This window comes from Mobula hypostoma, chromosome 25, assembly GCF_963921235.1.
Source record: "Mobula hypostoma chromosome 25, sMobHyp1.1, whole genome shotgun sequence".
NCBI classification, from domain to species: domain Eukaryota; kingdom Metazoa; phylum Chordata; class Chondrichthyes; order Myliobatiformes; family Myliobatidae; genus Mobula; species Mobula hypostoma.
The window spans coordinates 23156826-23180961 of NC_086121.1; the positions used below are offsets into that span (position 1 = coordinate 23156826).

The following is a 24136-nucleotide window of genomic DNA, read 5'->3' on the forward strand; positions in this document are numbered from 1 at the left end:
GAGGGACTGAGAGACGCCGGTCAGTGTACAGATCTCTCCCTGAGAGAGAGGGACTGAGAGACACCGGTCAGTGTACAGATCTCCCCCTGAGAGAGAGAGTGACTGAGAGACACCGGTCAGTGTACAGATCTCCCCCTGAGAGAGAGGGACTGAGAGACACCGGTCAGTGTACAGATCTCCCCCTGAGAGAGAGGGACTGAGAGACACCGGTCAGTGTACAGATCTCCCCCTGAGAGAGAGAGGCTGAGAGACACCGGTCAGTGTACAGATCTCCCCCTGAGAGAGAGAGGCTGAGAGACACCGGTCAGTGTACAGATCTCCCCCTGAGAGAGAGGGACTGAGAGACACCGGTCAGTGTACAGATCTCCCCCTGAGAGAGAGGGACTGAGCGACACCGGTCAGTGTACAGATCTCCCCCTGAGAGAGAGGGACTGAGAGACACCGGTCAGTGTACAGATCTCCCCCTGAGAGAGAGGGACTGAGAGACACCGGTCAGTGTACAGATCTCCCCCTGAGAGAGAGGGACTGAGAGACACCGGTCAGTGTACAGATCTCCCCCTGAGAGAGAGGGACTGAGAGACACCGGTCAGTGTACAGATCTCCCCCTGAGAGAGAGGGACTGAGAGACACCGGTCAGTGTACAGATCTCCCCCTGAGAGAGAGGGACCGAGAGGCACCGGTCAGTGTACAGATCTCCCCCTGAGAGAGAGGGACTGAGAGACACCGGTCAGTGTACAGATCTCCCGCTGAGAGAGAGGGACTGAGAGACACCGGTCAGTGTACAGATCTCCCGCTGAGAGAGAGGGACTGAGAGACACCGGTCAGTGTACAGATCTCCCGCTGAGAGAGAGGGGCTGAGAGACACCGGTCAGTGTACAGATCTCCCCCTGAGAGAGAGGGACTGAGAGACACCGGTCACTGTACAGATCTCCCCCTGAGAGAGAGGGACCGAGAGACACCGGTCAGTGTACAGATCTCCCCCTGAGAGAGAGGGACTGAGAGACACCGGTCAGTGTACAGATCTCCCCCTGAGAGAGAGGGACTGAGAGACACCAGTCAGTGTACAGATCTCTCCCTGAGAGAGAGGGACTGAGAGGCACTGGTCAGTGTACAGATCTCCCCCTGAGAGAGAGGGACTGAGAGACACCGGTCAGTGTACAGATCTCCCCCTGAGAGAGAGGGACCAAGAGACACCGGTCAGTGTACAGATCTCCCCCTGAGAGAGAGGGACTGAGAGACACCGGTCAGTGTACAGATCTCCCCCTGAGAGAGAGGGGCTGAGAGACACCGGTCAGTGTACAGATCTCCCCCTGAGAGAGAGGGACTGAGAGACACCGGTCAGTGTACAGATCTCCCCCTGAGAGAGAGGGACTGAGAGACACCGGTCAGTGTACAGATCTCCCCCTGAGAGAGAGGGACTGAGAGACACCGGTCAGTGTACAGATCTCCCCCTGAGAGAGAGGGACCGAGAGACACCGGTCAGTTTACAGATCTCCCCCTGAGAGAGAGGGACCGAGAGGCACCGGTCAGTGTACAGATCTCCCCCTGAGAGAGAGGGACTGAGAGACACCGGTCAGTGTACAGATCTCCCCCTGAGAGAGAGTGACTGAGAGACACCGGTCAGTGTACAGATCTTCCCCTGAGAGAGAGGGACTGAGAGACACCGGTCAGTGTACAGATCTCCCCCTGAGAGAGAGGGACTGAGAGACACCGGTCAGTGTACTGATCTCCCCGGAGAGAGAAGGACTGAGAGACACCGGTCAGGGTACAGATCTCCCCCTGAGAGAGAGAGGGACTGAGAGACGCCGGTCAGTGTACAGATCACCCCTGAGAGAGAGGGACCGAGAGACACCGGACAGTGTACTGATCTCCCCCTGAGCGAGAGGAACTGAGAGACACAGGTCAGTGTACAGATCTCCCCCTGAGAGAGAGGGACTGAGAGACACCGGTCAGTGTACAGATCTCCCCCTGAGAGAGAGGGACTGACAGACACCGGTCAGTGTACAGATCTCCTCCGGAGAGAGAGGGACTGATAGACACCGGTCAGTGTACAGATCTCCCCCTGAGAGAGAGGGACTGAGAGACACCGGTCAGTGTACAGATCTCCCTCTGAGAGAGAGGGACTGAGAGACACCAGTCAGTGTACAGATCTCCCCTTGAGAGAGAGGGGCTGAGAGACACCGGTCAGTGTACAGATCTCCCCCTGAGAGAGAGGGACTGAGAGACACCGGTCAGTGTACAGATCTCCCCCTGAGAGAGAGGGACTGAGAGACACCGGTCATTGTACAGATCTCCCCCTGAGAGAGAGGGACTGAGAGACACCGGTCAGTGTACAGATCTCCCCCTGAGAGAGAGGGACCGAGAGGCACAGGGTCAGTGTACAGATCTCCCCCTGAGAGAGAGGGACTGAGAGACACCGGTCAGTGTACAGATCTCCCCCTGAGAGAGAGGGGCTGAGAGACACCGGTCAGTGTACAGATCTCCCCCTGAGAGAGAGGGACTGAGAGACACCGGTAAGTGTACAGATCTCCCCCTGAGAGAGAGGGACTGAGAGACACCGGTCAGTGTACAGATCTCCCCCTGAGAGAGAGGGACTGAGAGACACCGGTCAGTGTACAGATCTCCCCCTGAGGGAGAGGGGCTGAGAGACACCAGTCAGTGTGCAGATCTCCCCCTGAGATAGAGCGACCGAGAGACACCGGTCAGTGTACAGATCTCCCCCTGAGAGAGAGGGACTGAGAGACAACGGTCAGTGTACAGATCTCCCCCTGAGAGAGAGGGAACGAGAGGCACCGGTCAGTGTACAGATCTCCCCCTGAGAGAGAGGGACTGAGAGACACCGGTCAGTTTACAGATCTCCCCCTGAGAGAGAGGGACCGAGAGGCACCGGTCAGTGTACAGATCTCCCCCTGAGAGAGAGGGACTGAGAGACACCGGTCAGTGTACAGATCTCCCCCTGAGAGAGAGGGACTGAGAGACACCGGTCAGTGTACAGATCTCCCCCTGAGAGAGAGGGGCTGAGAGACACCGGTCAGTTTACAGATCTCCCCCTGAGAGAGAGCGACCGAGAGACACCGGTCAGTGTACAGATCTCCCCCTGAGAGAGACGGACTGAGAGATACGGTCAGTGTACAGATCTCCCCCTGAGAGAGAGGGAACGAGAGGCACCGGTCAGTGTACAGATCTCCCCCTGAGAGAGAGGGGCTGACAGACACCGGTCAGTGTACAGATCTCCCCCTGAGAGAGAGGGACTGAGAGACACCGGTAAGTGTACAGATCTCCCCCTGAGAGAGAGGGACTGAGAGACACCGGTCAGTGTACAGATCTCCCCCTGAGAGAGAGGGACTGAGAGACACCGGTCAGTGTACAGATCTCCCCCTGAGGGAGAGGGGCTGAGAGACACCGGTCAGTTTACAGATCTCCCCCTGAGAGAGAGCGACCGAGAGACACCGGTCAGTGTACAGATCTCCCCCTGAGAGAGAGGGACTGAGAGACACCGGTCAGTGTACAGATCTCCCCCTGAGAGAGAGGGACTGAGAGACACCGGTCAGTGTACAGATCTCCCCCTGAGAGAGAGGGACTGAGAGACACTGGTCAGTGTACAGATCTCCCCCTGGGAGAGAGGGACTGAGAGACACCGGTCAGTTTACAGATCTCCCCCTGAGAGAGAGGGACCGAGAGGCACCGGTCAGTGTACAGATCTCCCCCTGAGAGAGAGGGACTGAGAGACACTGGTCAGTGTACAGATCTCCCCCTGGGAGAGAGGGACTGAGAGACACCGGTCAGTGTACAGATCTCCCCCTGAGAGAGAGGGGCTGAGAGACACCGGTCAGTTTACAGATCTCCCCCTGAGAGAGAGCGACCAAGAGACACCGGTCAGTGTACAGATCTCCTCCTGAGAGAGAGGGACTGAGAGACAACGGTCAGTGTACAGATCTCCCCCTGAGAGAGAGGGAACGAGAGGCACCGGTCAGTGTACAGATCTCCCCCTGAGAGAGAGGGACTGAGAGACACCGGTCAGTGTACAGATCTCCCCCTGAGAGAGAGGGACTGAGAGACACCGGTCAGTGTACAGATCTCCCCCTGAGAGAGAGGGACTGAGAGACACCGGTCAGTGTACAGATCTCCCCCCTGAGAGAGAGAGGGACTGAGAGACACCGGTCAGTGTGTAGATCTCCCCCTGAGAGAGAGGGGCTGAGAGACACCGGTCAGTTTACAGATCTCCCCCTGAGGGAGAGGGGCTGAGAGACACCGGTCAGTGTGTAGATCTCCCCCTGAGAGAGAGAGGGACTGAGAGACACCGGTCAGTGTGTAGATCTCCCCCTGAGAGAGAGAGGGACTGAGAGACACCGGTCAGTGTGTAGATCTCCCCCTGAGAGAGAGGGACTGAGAGACACCGGTAAGTGTACAGATCTCCCCCTGAGAGAGAGGGACTGAGAGACACCGGTCAGTGTGTAGATCTCCCGCTGACTATTTGATTTGGAAGACCTCGGACCTGTCAGAAGATATTGAATGTGTTTTTTTTCCAGCCAGATTACTGAACTCTTACTGTCTCTCTTCCCCCTCCCTCCTTTATTGTCTGCTGCCCCCTCTTTTAACCCTCTCGCTCCCCTCCCCTCATCTTCGTCTCCCTTCTCTCTCTTCCCTGCCTCCTCTCCCCCCCCCCCGCCGTTCCCCAGAGCCGCCTCGGGTCCGCGTCTTCACGCAGACGTTCGGCGCGGGCCCCCGCCCCCGGCTGCTGCTGGTCTGCGAGGCCTCGGGCTTCTTCCCGCTGGCCGTCGACATCGCCTGGCTGGTCCCCGCCCCCGAGGACGATTCGGACCCCGTCCCCCTCGCCCCGCTCGTCTTTGGCAGCCACCGCCACAACCGCGACGGCACTTTCAACCTCTCGGCCGAGGTGGCCCTGGAGGGCTGGCCGGAGGAGGAGGAGGGCGGGGGCGGGCCCGGCCCCCTCTACACCTGCCAGGTGACCCACCCGGCGCTGGACGCCCCCCTCGCCGTCAACCTCCGGCCGCAGCCCCCCGACGGTCAGTACATGCGGTAATGTGGGTCCTTCTGGGGGGGGGGAACGGGCGGGGTGGGGGGAGGTCGCGGGTCTGTGACTGGGAGGCGGGAGGGAGAGGGTTAATAGAGCGTAGAACATAGTACAGCACAGTACAGGCCCTTCGGCCCACAATGTTGTGCCGACCCTAAAAACCCTGCCTCCCATATAACCCCCCCCACCTTAAATTCCTCCATATACCTGTCTGGTAGTCTCTTAAACTTCACCAGTGTATCTGCCTCCACCCCTGACTCAGGCAGTGCATTCCACGCACCGACCACTCTCTGAGTAAAAAACCTTCCTCTAATATCTCCCTTGAACTTCCCACCCCTTACCTTAAAGCCATGTCCTCTTGTACTGAGCAGTGGTGCCCTGGGGAAGAGGCGCTGGCTATCCACTCTATCTATTCCTCTTATTATCTTGTACACCTCTATCATGTCTCCTCTCATCCTCCTTCTCTCCAAAGAGTAAAGCCCTAGCTCCCTTAATCTCTTATCATAATGCATACTTTCTAAACCAGGCAGCACCCTGGTAAATCTCCTCTGTACCCTTTCCAATGCTTCCACATCCTTCCTATAGTGAGGTGACCAGAACTAGACACAGTACTCCAAGTGTGGCCTAACCAGAGTTTTAAAGAGCTGCATCATTACATCGCGACTCTTAAACTCTATCCCTCGACTTATGAAAGCTAACACCCCGTATGCTTTCTTAACTACCCTATCCACCTGTGAGGCAACTTTCAGGGATCTGTGGACATGTACCCCGAGATCCCTCTGCTCCTCCACATTACCAAGTATCCTGCCATTTACTTTGTACTCTGCCTTGGAGTTTGTCCTTCCAAAGTGTACCACCTCACACTTCTCCAGGTTGAACTCCATCTGCCACTTCTCAGCCCACTTCTGCATCCTGTCAATGTCTCTCTGCAATCTGTGACAATCCTCTACACTATCTACAACACCACCAACCTTTGTGTCATCTGCAAACTTGCCAACCCACCCTTCTACCCCCACATCCAGGTCGTTGATAAAAATCACGAAAGGTAGAGGTCCCAGAACAGATCCTTGTAGGACACCACTAGTTACAATCCTCCAATCTGAATGCACTCCTTCTGCCTTGAGATCTACAGCACATCACAGGCCATTCGGCCCACAATGTCATGCCGACCATGTAACCAGCATTAGAGACTGCCTAGGATTTCCCTCTCTTTCTCTAAGTTCCTTGTACCTATACAGGAGTCTCTTAAAAGACCCTATCGTATCCGCCTCCACCACCGTTGCCGTCAGCCCATTCCACGCACTCACCACTCTCTGCGTAAAAAAACTTACCCCTGACATCTCCTCTGTACCTACTCCCCAGCACCTTAAACTTGTGTCCTCTTGTAGCAACTATTTCAGCCCTGGGAAAAAGCCTCTGACTATCCACACGATCAATGCCTCTCCTCATCTTATACACCTCTATCAGGTCACCTCTCATCCTCCGTCGCTCCAAGGAGAAAAGGCCGATTTCACTCAACCTATTCTCATAGGGAAGGCTCCCCAATCCAGGCAACATCTTTGTAGATCTCCTCTGCACCCTCTCTATGGTTTCCACATCCTTCCTGTAGTGAGGTGACCAGAACTGAGCACAGTACTCCAAGTGGGGTCTGACCAGTGTCCTATATAGCTGCAACATTACCTCTCGGCTCTTGAACTCAATCCCACGATTGATGAATGCCAACACACCGTACGCCTTCTTAACCACAGAGTCAACCTGTGCAGCAGCTGTGGACTCGGACCCCAAGATCCCTCTGATCCTCCACGCTGCCAAGAAGTCTTGCCATTAATACTATATCCTGTCCGTGGGGGAATAGGTGTCACGAAACGGGGATAAGAGGGTTAATCCTCCTTCTGACGGTGGGCGGGTGTCCATACCGGGAGAGAAAAGGTTAATTCAATCTCTGATCGGGGAACGGTGGGCGGGGGGGGGGGTGGAGGAGAGAAGGAGTTAATCCTCTCGAGGTAGTGCAACGCGTATCTGTATCACGGGGAGGGAGGACCAATCACCTCTCTGGGGAGTGTTGAACTGGGAGTGAGAGGGTTAATTTTCCTTCCGACAGGGGGCCGGGTTGTCCGTATCTGGGAGGCAGAGAGTTAATTCCCCCCCACCCCACCCCCCTCTACCTGATCTAGGTGCGGCTGCCTGTGACCGGGAGATGGAGGGTTAATACCCTCTGAGATTGGGACGTCATGTGCAATGGGGGGGGGAGAGGGGGTTAATATTCTCTCTGACGGGGGGGGGACTAGTATCTGGCAATAAAAGGGTTAATGTCCCTTAATGGAGGAGGAGGTGCTGTTGTCAGGAAGAGTGGGGAGAGAGAGAGGGAGGGGAGCGACGGGGAGGGAGAGAGAGGGAGAAAATTAACCCTCTCTCTCCCCTGGATACAGACACCAGTTTCCCCCGAACATTAACCCTCTCTCTCCCAGATACAGACACCAGTTTCCCCCAAACATTAACCCTCTCCCTCCTGGTTATACGCACCGAGGACCGTCGACCGGCCCCCTCTTCCCCCACATTGCCTCCGGCGCTGGTCCGCTCGCCCCCCCCCACCCCCGGCACGGGTTTAACGCGGGTCCGTCGGGCAAGGGGCCTGCGACCGGGAGGGAGAGGGGTTACAGGTGTACCTCGGACTGAGGGAGCGGGATCCGGGCCCGATATCACCGGCCCGCGTTGCTTCGCGGTCGCAGTACCTCGCCGTCCGCGACGGTCTGGACTGCCAGTCGCGGCCAGTAAATGCTGATATTTAAAAAGCTGAACTGATTAACTGGCGCGACAAGGGGAGGAACAAGAAGAAACCGTCCCTGGCCGGTCGAGTGTGCGCACCCGATGAGAGGGGAGAGGGTCACGGGACGGGAGGCTGAGAGAGACGGACAGGGGCAGGGCGAGCCCGGAGGAAGATGGAGAGCAGGCAAGGGAGTGAGATGGACAGAAGGAGAAAAAAGAGAGAGAGAAAAAAAGTAGATAAATAAGGGACGGGGTATGAAGGGGAGGAGGGGCATGAACGGAAGTTAGAGAAGTCAATGCTCATGCCTCTCCCGTCTCCAGCCTCATATCCCTTTTGCCAGTCGACTTCCCAGCTCTCCCTCCCATCGTTTCCTATCGTTTCTGAAGAGATGGGACGGGCTAGATGCAGGAAGATTGTTCCCGATGTTGGGGAAGTCCAGAACGAGGGGTCACAGTTTGAGGATAGAGGGGAAGCCTTTTAGGACCGAGATGAGGAAAAACTTCTTCACACAGAGAGGGGTGAATCTGTGGAATTCTCTGCCCCGTGAAGCAGGGGAGGCTCCCTCAATGAATATATTTAAGACGAGGTCAGACAGATTTTTTTTGCAGAGGAGGGGAATTAAGGGTTATAGGGGATTCGAGTACAGGAGCAGGGAGGTACTACTGCAGTTGTACAAGGCCTTGGTGAGACCACACCTGGAGTATTGTGTGCAGTTTTGGTCCCCTAATCTGAGGAAAGACATTCTTGCCATAGAGGGAGTACAAAGAAGATTCACCAGATTGATTCCTGGGATGGCAGGACTTTCATATGAAGAAAGACTGGATGAACTGGGCTTGTACTCGTTGGAATTTAGAAGATTGAGGGGGGATCTGATTGAAACGTATAAGATCCTAAAGGGATTGGACAGGCTAGATGCAGGAAGATTGTTCCCGATGTTGGGGAAGTCCAGAACGAGGGGCCACAGTTTGAGGATAGAGGGGAAGCCTTTTAGGACTGAGATGAGGAAAAACTTCTTCACACAGAGAGTGGTGAATCTGTGGAATTCTCTGCCACAGCAAACTGCTGAGGCCAGTTCATTGGCTATATTTAAGAGGGAGTTAGATGTGGCCCTTGTGGCTACAGGGGTCAGGGGGTATGGAGGGAAGGCTGAGGCGGGGATCTGAGTTGGATGATCAGCCATGATCATACTGAATGGCGGTTCAGGCTCGAAGGGCCGAATGGCCTACTCCTGCACCTATTTTCTATGTTTCTATAAGGCGGGCAGGTGGAGATGAGTCCGTGGTCGGATCAGCCGTGATCTTATCGAATAGTGGAGCAGGGTCAACGGGACAGACCGGCCCCTGACGACCCCCGTCACCCAGGGCGCGCCCTCTTCTTGACGCCACCATCGGGGAGGAGGTCCAGGAGCCTGAAGGCATACAGCGCGGCGATTCAGGAACAGATTCTCCCCCCGGCCGGTGATAGGGAAACCCGATTTGGACTTGCAGGGATCCACAACTGACATAGATTCTCCAGTCCGACACCAGCGCACCAGGCCCAGGTTAGAATCCGCGGGGCAGCCGGCCTCACCAGAGGTTTCAATCGTTTCCTTTTGCAGACCAGGCAGCCCGTTACCTGCACGTCGTTTACCAGGGGGCGTTGTTGTCCGTGTTGCTGCTGGTGGCTGTGATGTACCTCTGTCGAGGGAACAGGACCCCGACTGGTGAGATGCACCTCCTGTTCGAAACGCTCCTGTCACAGAGAGAATCTCTCATTAACCCCGTTACAGAGAGAGTCTATCGTTACCCCTGTTATAGGGGGAGTCTCTCATCACCCCTCTAACAGAGGGAGTCTCTCCCCCATCACCCCTGTTACAGTGGGAGTCTCTCCCCCATCACCCCTCTTACAGGGGGAGTCTCTCCCCCATCACCCCTGTTACAGTGGGAGTCTCTCCCCCATCACCCCATTACAGAGGGAGTCTCTCCCCATCACCCCTGTTACAGTGGGAGTCTCTCCCCCATCACCCCTCTTACAGGGGGAGTCTCTCCCCCATCACCCCTGTTACAGTGGGAGTCTCTCCCCCATCACCCCCATTACAGAGGGAGTCTCTCCCCATCACCCCTGTTACAGGGGGAGTCTCTCCCCCATCACCCCTGTTACAGAGGGGGTCTCTCCCCCATCACCCCTCTAACAGAGGGAGTCTCTCCCCCATCACCCCTGTTACAGAGGGAGTCTCTCCCCCATCACCCCTCTAACAGAGGGAGTCTCTCCCCCATCACCCCTCTAACAGAGGGAGTCTCTCCCCCATCACCCCTGTTACAGAGGGATTCTCTCCCCCATCACCCCGTTACTGAGGGAGTCTCTCCCCCATTACCCCCATTACAGAGGGAGTCTCTCCCCCATCACCCCTGTTACAGAGGGAGTCTCTCCCCCATCACCCCCGTTACTGAGGGAGTCTCTCCCCCATCACCCCTGTTACAGAGGGAGTCTCTCCCCCATCACCCCTGTTACAGTGGGAGTCTCTCCCCCATTACCCCCATTACAGAGGGAGTCTCTCCCCATCACCCCTGTTACAGAGGGAGTCTCTCCCCCATCACCCCGTTACAGAGGGAGTCTCTCCCCCATTACCCCTGTTACAGAGGGAGTCTCTCCCCCATTACTCCTGTTACAGAGGGAGTGTCTCTCCCATTACCCCTGTTACAGAGGGAATCTTTCCCCCATCACCCCTGTTACAGAGGGAGTCTCTCCCCCATCACCCCGTTACAGAGGGAGTCTCTCCCCCATTACCCCTGTTACAGAGGGAGTCTCTCCCCATTACCCCTGTTACAGAGGGAGTCTCTCCCCCATCACCCCTCTAACAGAGGGAGTCTCTCCCCCATCACCCCTGTTACAGAGGGATTCTCTCCCCCATCACCCCCGTTACTGAGGGAGTCTCTCCCCCATTACCCCCATTACAGAGGGAGTCTCTCCCCCATCACCCCTGTTACAGAGGGAGTCTCTCCCCCATCACCCCCGTTACTGAGGGAGTCTCTCCCCCATCACCCCTGTTACAGAGGGAGTCTCTCCCCCATCACCCCTGTTACAGTGGGAGTCTCTCCCCCATTACCCCCATTACAGAGGGAGTCTCTCCCCATCACCCCTGTTACAGAGGGAGTCTCTCCCCCATCACCCCGTTACAGAGGGAGTCTCTCCCCCATTACCCCTGTTACAGAGGGAGTCTCTCCCCCATTACTCCTGTTACAGAGGGAGTGTCTCTCCCATTACCCCTGTTACAGAGGGAATCTTTCCCCCATCACCCCTGTTACAGAGGGAGTCTCTCCCCCATCACCCCGTTACAGAGGGAGTCTCTCCCCCATTACCCCAGTTACAGAGGGAGTCTCTCCCCATTACCCCTGTTACAGAGGGAGTCTCTCCCCATTACCCCTGTTACAGAGGGAATCTCTCCCCCATCACCCCTGTTACAGAGGGAATCTCCCCCATCACCCCTGTTACAGAGGGAGTCTCTCCCCCATTACCCCCATTACAGAGGGAGTCTCTCCCCCCATCACCCCTGTTACTGAAGGAGTCTCTCCCCCATTACCCCTGTTACAGAGGGAGTCTCTCCCCCATTACTCCATTACAGAGGGAGTCTCTCCCCCATTACTCCATTACAGAGGGAGTCTCTCCCCCATTACCCGTTACAGAGAGAGTCTCTCCCCATTACCCCTGTTACAGAGGGAGTCTCTCCCCATTACCCCTGTTACAGAGGGAGTCTCTTCCCCCATTACCCCTGTTACAGAGGGAGTCTCTCCCCCATCACCCCGTTACAGAGGGAGTCTCTCCCCCATCACCCCTGTTACAGAGGGAGTCTCTCCCCATTACCCCCGTTACAGAGGGAGTCTCTTCCCATTACCCCTGTTACAGAGGGAGTCTCTCCCCCATTACCCCCATTTCAGAGAGAGTCTCTCCCCCATCACTCCTGTTACAGAGGGAGTCTCTCCCTCATTACCCCTGTTACAGAGGGAGTCTCTCCCCCATTACTCCTGTTACAGAGGGTGTCTCTCCCCCATTACTCCATTACAGAGGGAGTCTCTCCCCATTCCCCGTTACAGAGGGAGTCTCTCCCCCATCACCCCTGTTACAGAGGGAGTCTCTCTCCCATCACCCGTTACAGAGGGAGTCTTTCCCCATTACCCCTGTTACAGAGGGAGTCTCTCCCCCATCACCCCTGTAACAGAGGGAGTCTCTCTCCCATCACCCATTACAGAGGGAGTCCCTCCCCCATCACCCCTGTTACAGAGGGAATCTCTCCCCCATTACCCGTTACAGAGGGAGTCTCTCCCCATTACCCCTGTTACAGAGGGAGTCTCTTCCCCATCACCCCTGTTACAGAGGGAGTCTCTCCCCCATCACCCCATTACAGAGGGAGTCTCTCCCCCATCACCCCTGTTACAGAGGGAGTCTCTCCCCCATCACCCCGTTACAGAGGGAGTCTCTTCCCATTACCCCTGTTACAGAGGGAGTCTCTCCCCCATTACCCCCATTTCAGAGAGAGTCTCTCCCCCCATCACTCCTGTTACAGAGGGAGTCTCTCCCCCATCACCCCTGTTACAGAGGGTGTCTCTCCCCCATTACTCCATTACAGAGGCAGTCTCTCCCCCATCACCCCTGTTACAGAGGGGGTCTCTCCCCCATCACCCCTGTTACAGTGGGAGTCTCTCCCCCATTACCCGTTACAGAGGGAGTCTCTCCCCATTACCCCTGTTACAGAGGGAGTCTCTCCCCCATCACCCCTGTTACAGAGGGAGTCTCTCCCATTACCCCTGTTACAGAGGGAGTCTCTTCCCCATCACCCCTGTTACAGAGGGAGTCTCTCCCCCATCACCCCGTTACAGAGGGAGTCTCTCCCCCATCACCCCTTTTACAGAGGGAGTCTCTCTCCCATCACCCGTTACAGAGGGAGTCTCTCCCCCATCACCCCTGTTACAGAGGGAGTCTCTCCCCCATTACTCCGTTACAGAGGGAGTCTCTCCCCCATTACTCCGTTACGGAGGGAGTCTCTCCCCCATTACTCCATTACAGAGGGAGTCTCTCCCCATTACCCCCATTACAGAGGGAGTCCCTCCCCCATCACCCCCATTACAGAGGGAATCTCTCCCCCATTACCTGTTACAGAGGGAGCCTCTCCCCATTACCCCTGTTACAGAGGGAGTCTCTCCCCCATTACCCCATTACAGAGAGAGTCTCTCCCCATTGCGCCTGTTACATTGGGGGTCTCTCCCCCATTACCCCCATTACAGAGGGAGTCTCTCGTTACCTTGTTACAGAGGGAGTCTCTCTCCCATCACCCATTACAGAGGGAGTCCCTCCCCCATCACCCCTGTTACAGAGGGAATCTCTCCCCCATTACCCGTTACAGAGGGAGTCTCTCCCCATTACCCCTGTTACAGAGGGAGTCTCTTCCCCATCACCCCTGTTACAGAGGGAGTCTCTCCCCCATCACCCCGTTACAGAGGGAGTCTCTCCCCCATCACCCCTGTTACAGAGGGAGTCTCTCTTCCATCACCCGTTACAGAGGGAGTCTCTCCCCATTACCCCTGTTACAGAGGGAGTCTCTCCCCCATCACCCCTGTTACAGAGGGAGTCTCTCTCCCATCACCCATTACAGAGGGAGTCCCTCCCCCATCACCCCTGTTACAGAGGGAATCTCTCCCCCATTACCCGTTACAGAGGGAGTCTCTCCCCATTACCCCTGTTACAGAGGGAGTCTCTCCCCATTACCCCTGTTACAGAGGGAGTCTCTCCCCCATTACTCCGTTACAGAGGGAGTCTCTCCCCCATTACTCTGTTACAGAGGGAGTCTCTCCCCCATTACCCCGTTACAGAGGGAATCTCTCCCCCATTACCCCCGTTACGGAGGGAGTCTCTCCCCCATTACTCCATTACAGAGGGAGTCTCTCCCCATTACCCCCATTACAGAGGGAGTCCCTCCCCCATCACCCCCGTTACAGAGGGAATCTCTCCCCCATTACCTGTTACAGAGGGAGCCTCTCCCCATTACCCCTGTTACAGAGGGAGCCTCTCCCCATTACCCCATTACAGAGAGAGTCTCTCCCCATTGTGCCTGTTACATTGGGGGTCTCTCCCCCATTACCCCCATTACAGAGGGAGTCTCTCGTTACCTTGTTACAGAGGGAGTCTCTCCCCCCATTACCCCTGTTACAGAGGGAGTCTCCCCATTACCCCTGTTACAGAGGGAGTCTCTCCCCCATTACCCCATTACAGAGGGAGTCTCTCCCCCATTACCCCATTACAGAGGGAGTCTCTCGTTACCCTGTTACAGAGGGAGTCTCCCCATTACCCCTGTTACAGAGGGAGTCTCTCCCCCATTACCGCATTACAGAGGGAGTCTCTCCCCCATTACCCCATTACAGAGGGAGTCTCTCGTTACCCTGTTACAGAGGCAGTGCGTGAAGGGGTTTGAACCTTCGAATTTAACTCTCTCCTTTGCCCTGTTTCTCTCCTCAGAAATGCCCAGCGTCCCAGGACCAGACAAGGTGAGATGTTTGCTCCCCGTAAAATAATCCTGTCCTGTGAAAAGTTTAGATGATGAGAACACTCAGTCCTCTTTTATTGTCATTTAGAAATGCGTACACGCCTTAAGAAATAATACAATGTTCCCCCGGGGGAGTGATATCACAGGAAAACAGGATAAACCAGATCCTAACACTGACAGAACCACATAATTACTACACATAGTTAAAGCAGTGCAAAGCAATACCGTAATTTGAAGAGCAGACCACGGGCACGGTAAAAAAATTCTCGAAGTCCCGAGTCGATCGACTCCCGAGTGCCCGATAGCACCTTTTCTAACTCTCCCGCGCCCCTCCCCTCCCACTCTTCCGCGCCCCCCCCCACCCCTTCCTCCATGTTTACTCTGCTCTCTGCCTGTTGCAGACAACACAAGACTAAAGGCGATGGAAGGGCCTGCGCGGGACGGAGCGCGTCGATGGCGCTCGCCGTTCGAGGATGCGAGGGAGTGACGGGGTGGGGGGAGCCCTCCGCTCCTACTGAGGGGCCTGACACTCTCCCTTTTACCTCCCTCCCCCGAGCTCTCTCCCTCCCCACTCCCCGCTTCCCTCGGCTCCGAGTGTCGGCACCCTCGAGGCGGTGCCGGAGCGCAGAGGGATTCCGACGCTCCCCGAACGTGGACGCGCCCGTCCAGGGCCACGTTTTATAGAACTCCCGTCTGGAGTACCACCTTCCCGTTACAGGGAAGGTGTGTGTTTGTGTGTGGGAGGGGGAGTTGGCGGGAGACTCGGAGAGGAGGCTCACACCGTGACGCTTCCTGGATTCGAGGGCGCGAGGGTCCGGATGAACGTGGGACGTTCTCCCCCACCCCCCGTGCGCCGGGGGAGGGGCGCACGGGGAATGGGGGGGAGACGGACCAGGCATGGGGGAAGGTGGGAGTGGTTTCGCTAGGTGTCTGGTTTTTAATTTAATCCGCTGGGCAGCAAACTTCATGTGCTGCGTTCCATGTTCAATACCCTGAAGGTCAAGGGACTGGGGGACCTCGGTGTATGAGGGTCGGACACACACCGTGAGCAGTCGGGAGTGTCGAGGGACAGAGGGACCTCGGTGTATGAGGGTAGGACACACACAGTGAGCAGTGGGGAGTGTCGAGGGACAGGGGGACCTCGGTGTATGAGGGTAGGACACTCACTGTGAACGGTGGGGAGTGTCGAGGGACAGGGGGACCTCGGTGTATGAGGGTGAGACACTCACTGTGAACGGTGGGGAGTGTCGAGGGACAGGGGGACCTCGGTGTATGAGGGTGAGACACTCACTGTGAACAGTGGGGAGTGTCGAGGGACAGGGGGACCTCGGTGTATGAGGGTAGGACACACACAGTGAGCAGTGGGGAGTGTCGAGGGACAGGGGGACCTCGGTGTATGAGGGTGAGACACTCACTGTGAACAGTGGGGAGTGTCGAGGGACAGGGGGACCTCGGTGTATGAGGGTAGGACACTCACTGTGAACGGTGGGGAGTGTCGAGGGACAGAGGGACCTCGGTGTATGAGGGTAGGACACTCACTGTGAACGGTGGGGAGTGTCGAGGGACAGAGGGACCTCGGTGTATGAGGGTGAGACACTCACTGTGAACAGTGGGGAGTGTCGAGGGACAGGGGGACCTCGGTGTATGAGGGTAGGACACACACAGTGAGCAGTGGGGAGTGTCGAGGGACAGAGGGACCTCGGTGTATGAGGGTGAGACACTCACTGTGAACAGTGGGGAGTGTCGAGGGACAGGGGGACCTCGGTGTATGAGGGTAGGACACACACAGTGAGCAGTGGGGAGTGTCGAGGGACAGGGGGACCTCGGTGTATGAGGGTGAGACACTCACTGTGAACAGTGGGGAGTGTCGAGGGACAGGGGGACCTCGGTGTATGAGGGTAGGACACTCACTGTGAACGGTGGGGAGTGTCGAGGGACAGAGGGACCTCGGTGTATGAGGGTAGGACACTCACTGTGAACGGTGGGGAGTGTCGAGGGACAGAGGGACCTCGGTGTATGAGGGTGAGACACTCACTGTGAACAGTGGGGAGTGTCGAGGGACAGGGGGACCTCGGTGTATGAGGGTAGGACACACACAGTGAGCAGTGGGGAGTGTCGAGGGACAGAGGGACCTCGGTGTATGAGGGTCGGACACACACAGTGAGCAGTGGGGAGTGTCGAGGGACAGGGGGACCTCGGTGTATGAGGGTAGGACACTCACTGTGAACGGTGGGGAGTGTCGAGGGACAGAGGGACCTCGGTGTATGAGGGTGAGACACTCACTGTGAACAGTGGGGAGTGTCGAGGGACAGGGGGACCTCGGTGTATGAGGGTAGGACACACACAGTGAGCAGTGGGGAGTGTCGAGGGACAGAGGGACCTCGGTGTATGAGGGTGAGACACTCACTGTGAACAGTGGGGAGTGTCGAGGGACAGGGGGACCTCGGTGTATGAGGGTAGGACACACACAGTGAGCAGTGGGGAGTGTCGAGGGACAGGGGGACCTCGGTGTATGAGGGTGAGACACTCACTGTGAACAGTGGGGAGTGTCGAGGGACAGGGGGACCTCGGTGTATGAGGGTAGGACACTCACTGTGAACGGTGGGGAGTGTCGAGGGACAGAGGGACCTCGGTGTATGAGGGTAGGACACTCACTGTGAACGGTGGGGAGTGTCGAGGGACAGAGGGACCTCGGTGTATGAGGGTGAGACACTCACTGTGAACAGTGGGGAGTGTCGAGGGACAGGGGGACCTCGGTGTATGAGGGTAGGACACACACAGTGAGCAGTGGGGAGTGTCGAGGGACAGAGGGACCTCGGTGTATGAGGGTCGGACACACACAGTGAGCAGTGGGGAGTGTCGAGGGACAGGGGGACCTCGGTGTATGAGGGTAGGACACTCACTGTGAACGGTGGGGAGTGTCGAGGGACAGAGGGACCTCGGTGTATGAGGGTGAGACACTCACTGTGAACAGTGGGGAGTGTCGAGGGACAGGGGGACCTCGGTGTATGAGGGTAGGACACTCACTGTGAACGGTGGGGAGTGTCGAGGGACAGAGGGACCTCGGTGTATGAGGGTGAGACACTCACTGTGAACAGTGGGGAGTGTCGAGGGACAGAGGGACCTCGGTGTATGAGGGTCGGACACACACAGTGAGCAGTGGGGAGTGTCGAGGGACAGAGGGACCTCGGTGTATGAGGGTAGGACACACACCGTGAACGGTGGGGAGTGTCGAGGGACAGGGGGACCTCGGTGTATGAGGGTGAGACACTCACTGTGAACGGTGGGGAGTGTCGAGGGACAGGGGGACCTCGGTGTATGAGGGTAGGACACACACCGTGAACGGTGGGGAGTGTCGAGGGACAGGGGGACCTCGGTGTATGAGGGTGAGACACTCACTGTGAACGGTGGGGAGTGTCGAGGGACAGGGGGACCTCGGTGTATGAGGGTGAGACACTCACTGTGAACGGTGGGGAGTGTCGAGGGACAGGGGGACCTCGGTGTATGAGGGTAGGACACACACAGTGAGCAGTGGGGAGTGTCGAGGGACAGAGGGACCTCGGTGTATGAGGGTCGGACACACACCGTGAACGGTGGGGAGTGTCGAGGGACAGGGGGACCTCGGTGTATGAGGGTGAGACACTCACTGTGAACGGTGGGGAGTGTCGAGGGACAGGGGGACCTCGGTGTATGAGGGTAGGACACACACCGTGAACGGTGGGGAGTGTCGAGGGACAGGGGGACCTCGGTGTATGAGGGTGAGACACTCACTGTGAACGGTGGGCAGTGTCGAGGGACAGGGGGACCTCGGTGTATGAGGGTAGGACACACACAGTGAGCAGTGGGGAGTGTCGAGGGACAGAGGGACCTCGGTGTATGAGGGTCGGACACACACAGTGAGCAGTGGGGAGTGTCGAGGGACAGGGGGACCTCGGTGTACGAGGGTAGGACACTCACTGTGAGCAGTGGGGAGTGTCGAGGGACAGGGGGACCTCGGTGTATGAGGGTAGGACACACACCGTGAACGGTGGGGAGTGTCGAGGGACAGGGGGACCTCGGTGTATGAGGGTAGGACACACACTGTGAGCAGTGGGGAGTGTCGAGGGACAGGGGGACCTCGGTGTATGAGGGTAGGACACACACCGTGAACGGTGGGGAGTGTCGAGGGACAGGGGGACCTCGGTGTATGAGGGTGAGACACTCACTGTGAACGGTGGGGAGTGTCGAGGGACAGGGGGACCTCGGTGTATGAGGGTAGGACACACACAGTGAGCAGTGGGGAGTGTCGAGGGACAGAGGGACCTCGGTGTATGAGGGTCGGACACACACAGTGAGCAGTGGGGAGTGTCGAGGGACAGAGGGACCTCGGTGTATGAGGGTAGGACACTCACTGTGAACGGTGGGGAGTGTCGAGGGACGGGGGACCTCGGTGTATGAGGGTAGGACACACACAGTGAGCAGTGGGGAGTGTCGAGGGACAGAGGGACCTCGGTGTATGAGGGTCGGACACACACAGTGAGCAGTGGGGAGTGTCGAGGGACAGAGGGACCTCGGTGTATGAGGGTAGGACACACACAGTGAGCAGTGGGGAGTGTCGAGGGACAGAGGGACCTCGGTGTATGAGGGTAGGACACACACAGTGAGCAGTGGGGAGTGTCGAGGGACAGAGGGACCTCGGTGTATGAGGGTAGGACACACACAGTGAGCAGTGGGGAGTGTCGAGGGACAGGGGGACCTCGGTGTATGAGGGTAGGACACACACAGTGAGCAGTGGGGAGTGTCGAGGGACAGAGGGACCTCGGTGTATGAGGGTAGGACACACACAGTGAGCAGTGGGGAGTGTCGAGGGACAGAGGGACCTCGGTGTATGAGGGTAGGACACACACAGTGAGCAGTGGGGAGTGTCGAGGGACAGAGGGACCTCGGTGTATGAGGGTAGGACACACACAGTGAGCAGTGGGGAGTGTCGAGGGACAGGGGGACCTCGGTGTATGAGGGTAGGACACACACAGTGAGCAGTGGGGAGTGTCGAGGGACAGGGGAACCTCAGCGTACGAGGATAGGACACATACAGTGAGTGATGGGGCGTGTCGAGGGACAGGGGGATCTTGGTTAGTGAGGTAAGGACACTCACTGTGAACGGTGGGGAGTGTCGAGGGACAGAGGGACCTCAGCGTACGAGGGTGAGACACTCACTGTGAACGGTGGGGAGTGTCGAGGGACAGAGGGACCTCAGCGTACGAGGGTGGGACACACTCTGTGAATCGCTTCCAACTCCCTACCCAGCTCCCTGCCTCTAACTCCCTCCAAGCCTCAAACTCCTGCAACTGCCTCCAATCCCCTCCCTAAATGCCTGTGCCTCACTCGAAAAGATTTACGCCTTCCAGCCCCCCTCCCTCCACTTTTGACCCTATCCCGCTGCTGGGAACTTGTCAACTTTGATACTGTTAATAAAGTTTGGCCTACGGAAACCAGGCTGTCTGTCTGTCTTGTCTATCCCCGGAGTGGGCGTCGGGGTGGGGGGGGGCGGGGGGTCCGAGGAGGACGAGGTGAGAGGGTCCAGGGATGGGTAGGGGGCAGGCTTGAAGCTTTGGGGATGGAGGGCAGAGTCTGGGGGTGAGGAGTGGAGACTGTGGAGGGGAAGGGGTGTGGCTCGGGGGGGTTGTTGAGATGGGGGAGAGGCCTGGGAGGATTAAGGAGGGGGTTGGGACTGGGGAATGAGGCAGGGTCTGGGGGATTGAGGAGGGGACAGGGGGCAGCGGTGTCTGGGGGTATGTGGAGGGGACGGAGTCTAGGGGATTAAGGAGGAAGCAGGGTATGGGGGATTGAGGAGGGGCGGGTTCTGGGGACTGAGGGGGAAGCAGGGGTGTAGGGGGATTGAGGAGGAGGAGGAGGAGGGGGCAGAATCTGTGGATGGAGGACGAAGCAGGGTCTGGGGATTGAGGGGGGAAGCAGGGTGTTGGGGAGCAGTCTGGGGACAGAGGAGGGAGTGGGGTCAAGGGGGCATTGAGGAGGGGTGGGTGTAGGGTGTGGATGAGGGGGTGGTGTTTGGAGGGGCTGAGGAGGGGGAGGGGGCGGGGTTTGGTGGGGATTGAGGACGGGGCGGGGTCTAGGGGGAATGGTGGAGGGGGTGGGGTCTGGGGGGATGGAGGAGGGGGGTCTGGGGGGATGGTGGAGGGGGCGGGGTCTAGAGGGTCTGGGGGGATTGAGGATGCGGGGTTTGGGGGGGATTGATGAGGGGGTGGGGTCTCGGGGGGGATGGTGGAGGGGGCAGGGTCTAGGGGAAGGAGGGTCTGGAGGAGGGGGCGGGGTTTGAGGACAGGGCGGGGTTTGGGGGGATTGATAAGGGGGCGGGGTCTAGGGTATGGAGGAGGGGAGGGGTTTGGAGGGAATGGTGGAGGGGGCGGGGTCTAGGGGATGGAGGAGGGAGCGGGTTCTAGGGGATGGAGGGGGGTCTGGAGGAGGGGCGGGGTCTGGGGGGATGGTGGAGGGGGCGGGGTCTAGGGGAAGGAGGGGGTCTGGGGGGATGGAGGAGGGGCGGGGTCTGGGGGATGGTGGAGGGGCGGGGTCTAGGGGATGGAGGGGGGTCTGGGGGGATGGAGGGGTCTAGGGGATGGAGGGGGGTCTGGGGGATGCAGGGGGGGTCTGGGGTGATGGAGGAGGGGCGGGGTCTGGGGGGATGGTGGAGGGGGCGGGGTCTAGGGGATGGAGGGGGGTCTGGGGGGAATGGAGGGGTCTTGGGGATGGAGGGGGTCTGGGGGGAATGGAGGGGTCTAGGGGATGGGGGGGCCGGGGGGATGGAGGGGTCGGGGGGGATGGAGGGGGGGTCTGGGGGGGGATGGAGGGGTCTAGGGGATGGAGGGGGGTCTAGGGGATGGAGGGGGGTCGGGGGGAATGGAGGGGTCTAGGGGATGGAGGGGTCTAGGGGATGGCGGGGGGGGTCTGGGGGGCATGGAGGGGGGTCTGGGAGGAATGGAGGGGTCTAGGGGATGGAGGGGGGTCGGGGGGGATGGAGGGGGGTCTGGGGGGAATGGAGGGGTCTAGGAGATGGAGGGGGGGTCGGGGGGGATGGAGGGGGGTCTAGGGGATGGAGGGGGGGTCTGGGGGGGATGGAGGGGGGTCTGCGGGGAATGGAGGGGTCTGGGGGGAATGAGGGGTCTAGGGGATGGAGGGGGGTCTGGGGGAATGGAGGGGTCTAGGGGATGGAGGGGGGGTCGGGGGGGATGGAGGGGGGTCTGGGGGGGATGGAGGGGGGTCTGGGGGGAATGGAGGGGTCGGGGGGATGGAGGGGTCTAGGGGATGGAGGGGGGTCTAGGGGATGGAGGGGGGTCTGGGGGGGATCTGCGGGGAATGGAGGGGTCTAGGGGATGGAGGGGGGGTCGGGGGGGATGGAGGGGTTTAGGGGATGGAGGGGTCTACGGGATGGAGGGGGGTCTGGGGGGAATGGAGGGGTCTAGGGGATGGAGGGGGGTCTGGGGGGGATGGTGGAGGGGGCGGGGTCTAGGGGATGGAGGAGGGGGAGGGGTTTGGGGGAGAATGGTGGAGGGGGCGGGGTAAAGGGGATGGAGGAGGGGGAGGGGTTTGGGGGCGACGGAGGAGGGGCGGGGTCTGGGGGGGATGGTGGAGGGGGCGGGGTAAAGGGGATGGAGGAGGGGGCGGGGTCTAGGGGATGGAGGGGGGTCTGGCGGGATGGAGGAGGGGCGGGGTCTGGGGGATGGTGGAGGGGGCGGGGTCTAGGGGATGGAGGAGGGGGACGGGTTTGGGGGGGAATGGTGGAGGGGGCGGGGTAAAGGGGATGGAGGAGGGGGAGGGGTTTGGGGGCGATGGAGGAGGGGCGGGGTCTGGGGGGATGGTGGAGGGGGCGGGGTAAAGGGGATGGAGGAGGGGGCGGGGTCTAGGGGATGGAGGGGGGTCTGGCGGGATGGAGGAGGGGCGGTGTCTGGGGGGGATGGTGGAGGGGGCGGGGTCTAGGGGATGGAGGGGGGTCTGGGGGATGGAGGAGGGGCGGGGTCTGGGGGAGATTGTGGAGGGGGCGGGGTAAAGGGGATGGAGGAGGGGGAGGGGTTTGGGGGGATGGTGGAGGGGCGGGGTCTAGGGGATGGAGGGGGGTCTGGCGGGATGGAGGAGGGGCGGGGTCTGGGGGGGATGGTGGAGGGGGCGGGGTCTAGGGGATGGAGGGGGGTCTGGGGGATGGAGGAGGGGCGGGGTCTGGGGGAGATTGTGGAGGGGGCGGGGTAAAGGGGATGGAGGAGGGGGAGGGGTTTGGGGGGATGGTGGAGGGGCGGGGTCTAGGGGATGGAGGGGGGTCTGGCGGGATGGAGGAGGGGCGGGGTCTGGGGGGGATGGTGGAGGGGGCGGGGTCTAGGGGATGGAGGGGGGTCTGGGGGATGGAGGAGGGGCGGGGTCTGGGGGAGATTGTGGAGGGGGCGGGGTAAAGGGGATGGAGGAGGGGGAGGGGTTTGGGGGGATGGTGGCGGGGGCGGGGTCTAGGGGATGGAGGGGGGTCTGGGGGGATGGAGGAGGGGCGGGGTCTGGGGGGATGGTGGAGGGGGCGGGGTCGTATTTTTGGGGCGTGGCCGGGCGGCTGATGTCACTGCGCCTGGGTGGGAGCTCGCGCTGACGCCTGCCAGCCGTTGTGATCTAAACCCGCCCAGAATGACGCGGGGGGAATAAAACCAGCAGGAAAAGAATCAGAATGGTAAAGCAGAGTTTGAAAGGGTGGAAAATAGTCGCAGACCAGCTGAACGGAGACGCTGACAATGACATGAAACCTAATTGCGACGCCGATTCTCAGAAATGGCGGCTGTCGTCACGGGAGAGGAAAGTCGCCCCGCGACGTGCGGTTTAATGACGTCGGACGCAGTGAGGTCCGGGGGACGCCTCCGGCCGCGCTGACGTCAGACGCAGTGAGGTCGGGCGTGAAGACGCGGCGATGGCGGACGACGTCATTGGCTGTCCGGAGAAAGGTGGGGGGGGTGTGCCCAGGCACCCGAGACGACTTCCGGTGGAGGCGACGGGAACTTCCGGTGCTGGAGAAGAGGAAAATGTAAGAAAACTGAGGGACGGGGGAAAGAGAAGGAGAAACGGGGGAGTGGGGTGTGGTGGAGAGGGAGTAAGAGGTGCGGAGGGGGTGAAGTGGGGAAGGAGAGGGTGGGGAGGGATGTGGGGGAGCGGAGGAGAGAGGGAGGTAGGGGGAAGACGAGGGAGAGAGAGGGGAGGGTCGGAGAGAGGGAGAGAGCGAAGGGAGGGAGAGGAGGAAGGGGGCAGAGGGAGAGGAGGTAGGGGAGAGAGAGGAGGGAGGGAGTAGGGGGAGAAGGGGAGGGGGAAGGAGAGGGGGAGGGGAGAGGCAGAGGGGGGAGGGGAGAGAGAGGAAGGAGGGGAGGAGGAGAGAGGGAGAGGGGGTAGGGGGAGAGAGAGAGGAGGGAGGAAGTGGAGGGAGGGAGGGAGAGGAGGAAGGGGGCAGAGGGAGAGGAGGTAGGGGGAGAGAGAAGGGAGGGAGGGAGTAGGGGGAGAAGGGGAGGGGGAAGGAGAGGGGGAGGGGAGAGGCAGAGGGGGCAGGGGAGAGAGAGGAGAGAGGGAGGGGGGTAGGGGAGAGAGAGGAGGGAGGGGAGGGAGAGAGAGAGGGAGAGGGGGCAGGGGAGAGAGAGAGGAGGGAGGGAGTGGAGGGAGGGAGTAGGGGGAGGGGGAGGGGGAGAGGCAGAGGGGGTAGGGGAGAGAGAGGAGGGGGAGGGAGTAGGGGGAGAGAGAAGAGGGAGGGAGGGGAGGGAGTAGGGGGAGAAGGGGAGGGGGAGGGGAGAGGCAGAGGGGGAGGGGAAGGGAG

The 24136-nt window shown here is 59.3% G+C and overlaps 3 protein-coding genes across 3 annotated transcripts in view; 1 reads left to right on the forward strand and 2 right to left on the reverse strand.

The window, feature by feature from the left end:
- The window catches only part of LOC134337887 (RLA class II histocompatibility antigen, DP beta chain-like), a 98712-nt gene extending 83547 nt beyond the window's left edge, over positions 1–15165 (forward strand). The window contains exons 2-5 of the mRNA XM_063033212.1: positions 4682–5027; positions 9400–9504; positions 14289–14317; positions 14718–15165. Of these exons, the coding sequence (XP_062889282.1) occupies positions 4682–5027; positions 9400–9504; positions 14289–14317; positions 14718–14732 (495 nt within the window). The 3' untranslated portion in view covers positions 14733–15165. The remainder of the gene's footprint in view (positions 1–4681; positions 5028–9399; positions 9505–14288; positions 14318–14717) is intronic.
- The window catches only part of LOC134338016 (Golgi integral membrane protein 4-like), a 203806-nt gene that overhangs the window by 125566 nt on the left and 54104 nt on the right, over positions 1–24136 (reverse strand). The gene's annotated exons all lie outside the window — the stretch shown is intronic.
- LOC134337651 (uncharacterized) lies at positions 15201–23082 on the reverse strand. Its single transcript, XM_063032841.1, has 4 exons — positions 23054–23082; positions 19783–19904; positions 17255–19361; positions 15201–17130 (listed from the first exon to the last, which is right to left on the reverse strand). Exons 1-3 carry the CDS (start codon positions 23080–23082, stop codon positions 17278–17280), a joined length of 2235 nt encoding a protein of 744 aa, XP_062888911.1. The 3' UTR covers positions 15201–17130; positions 17255–17277.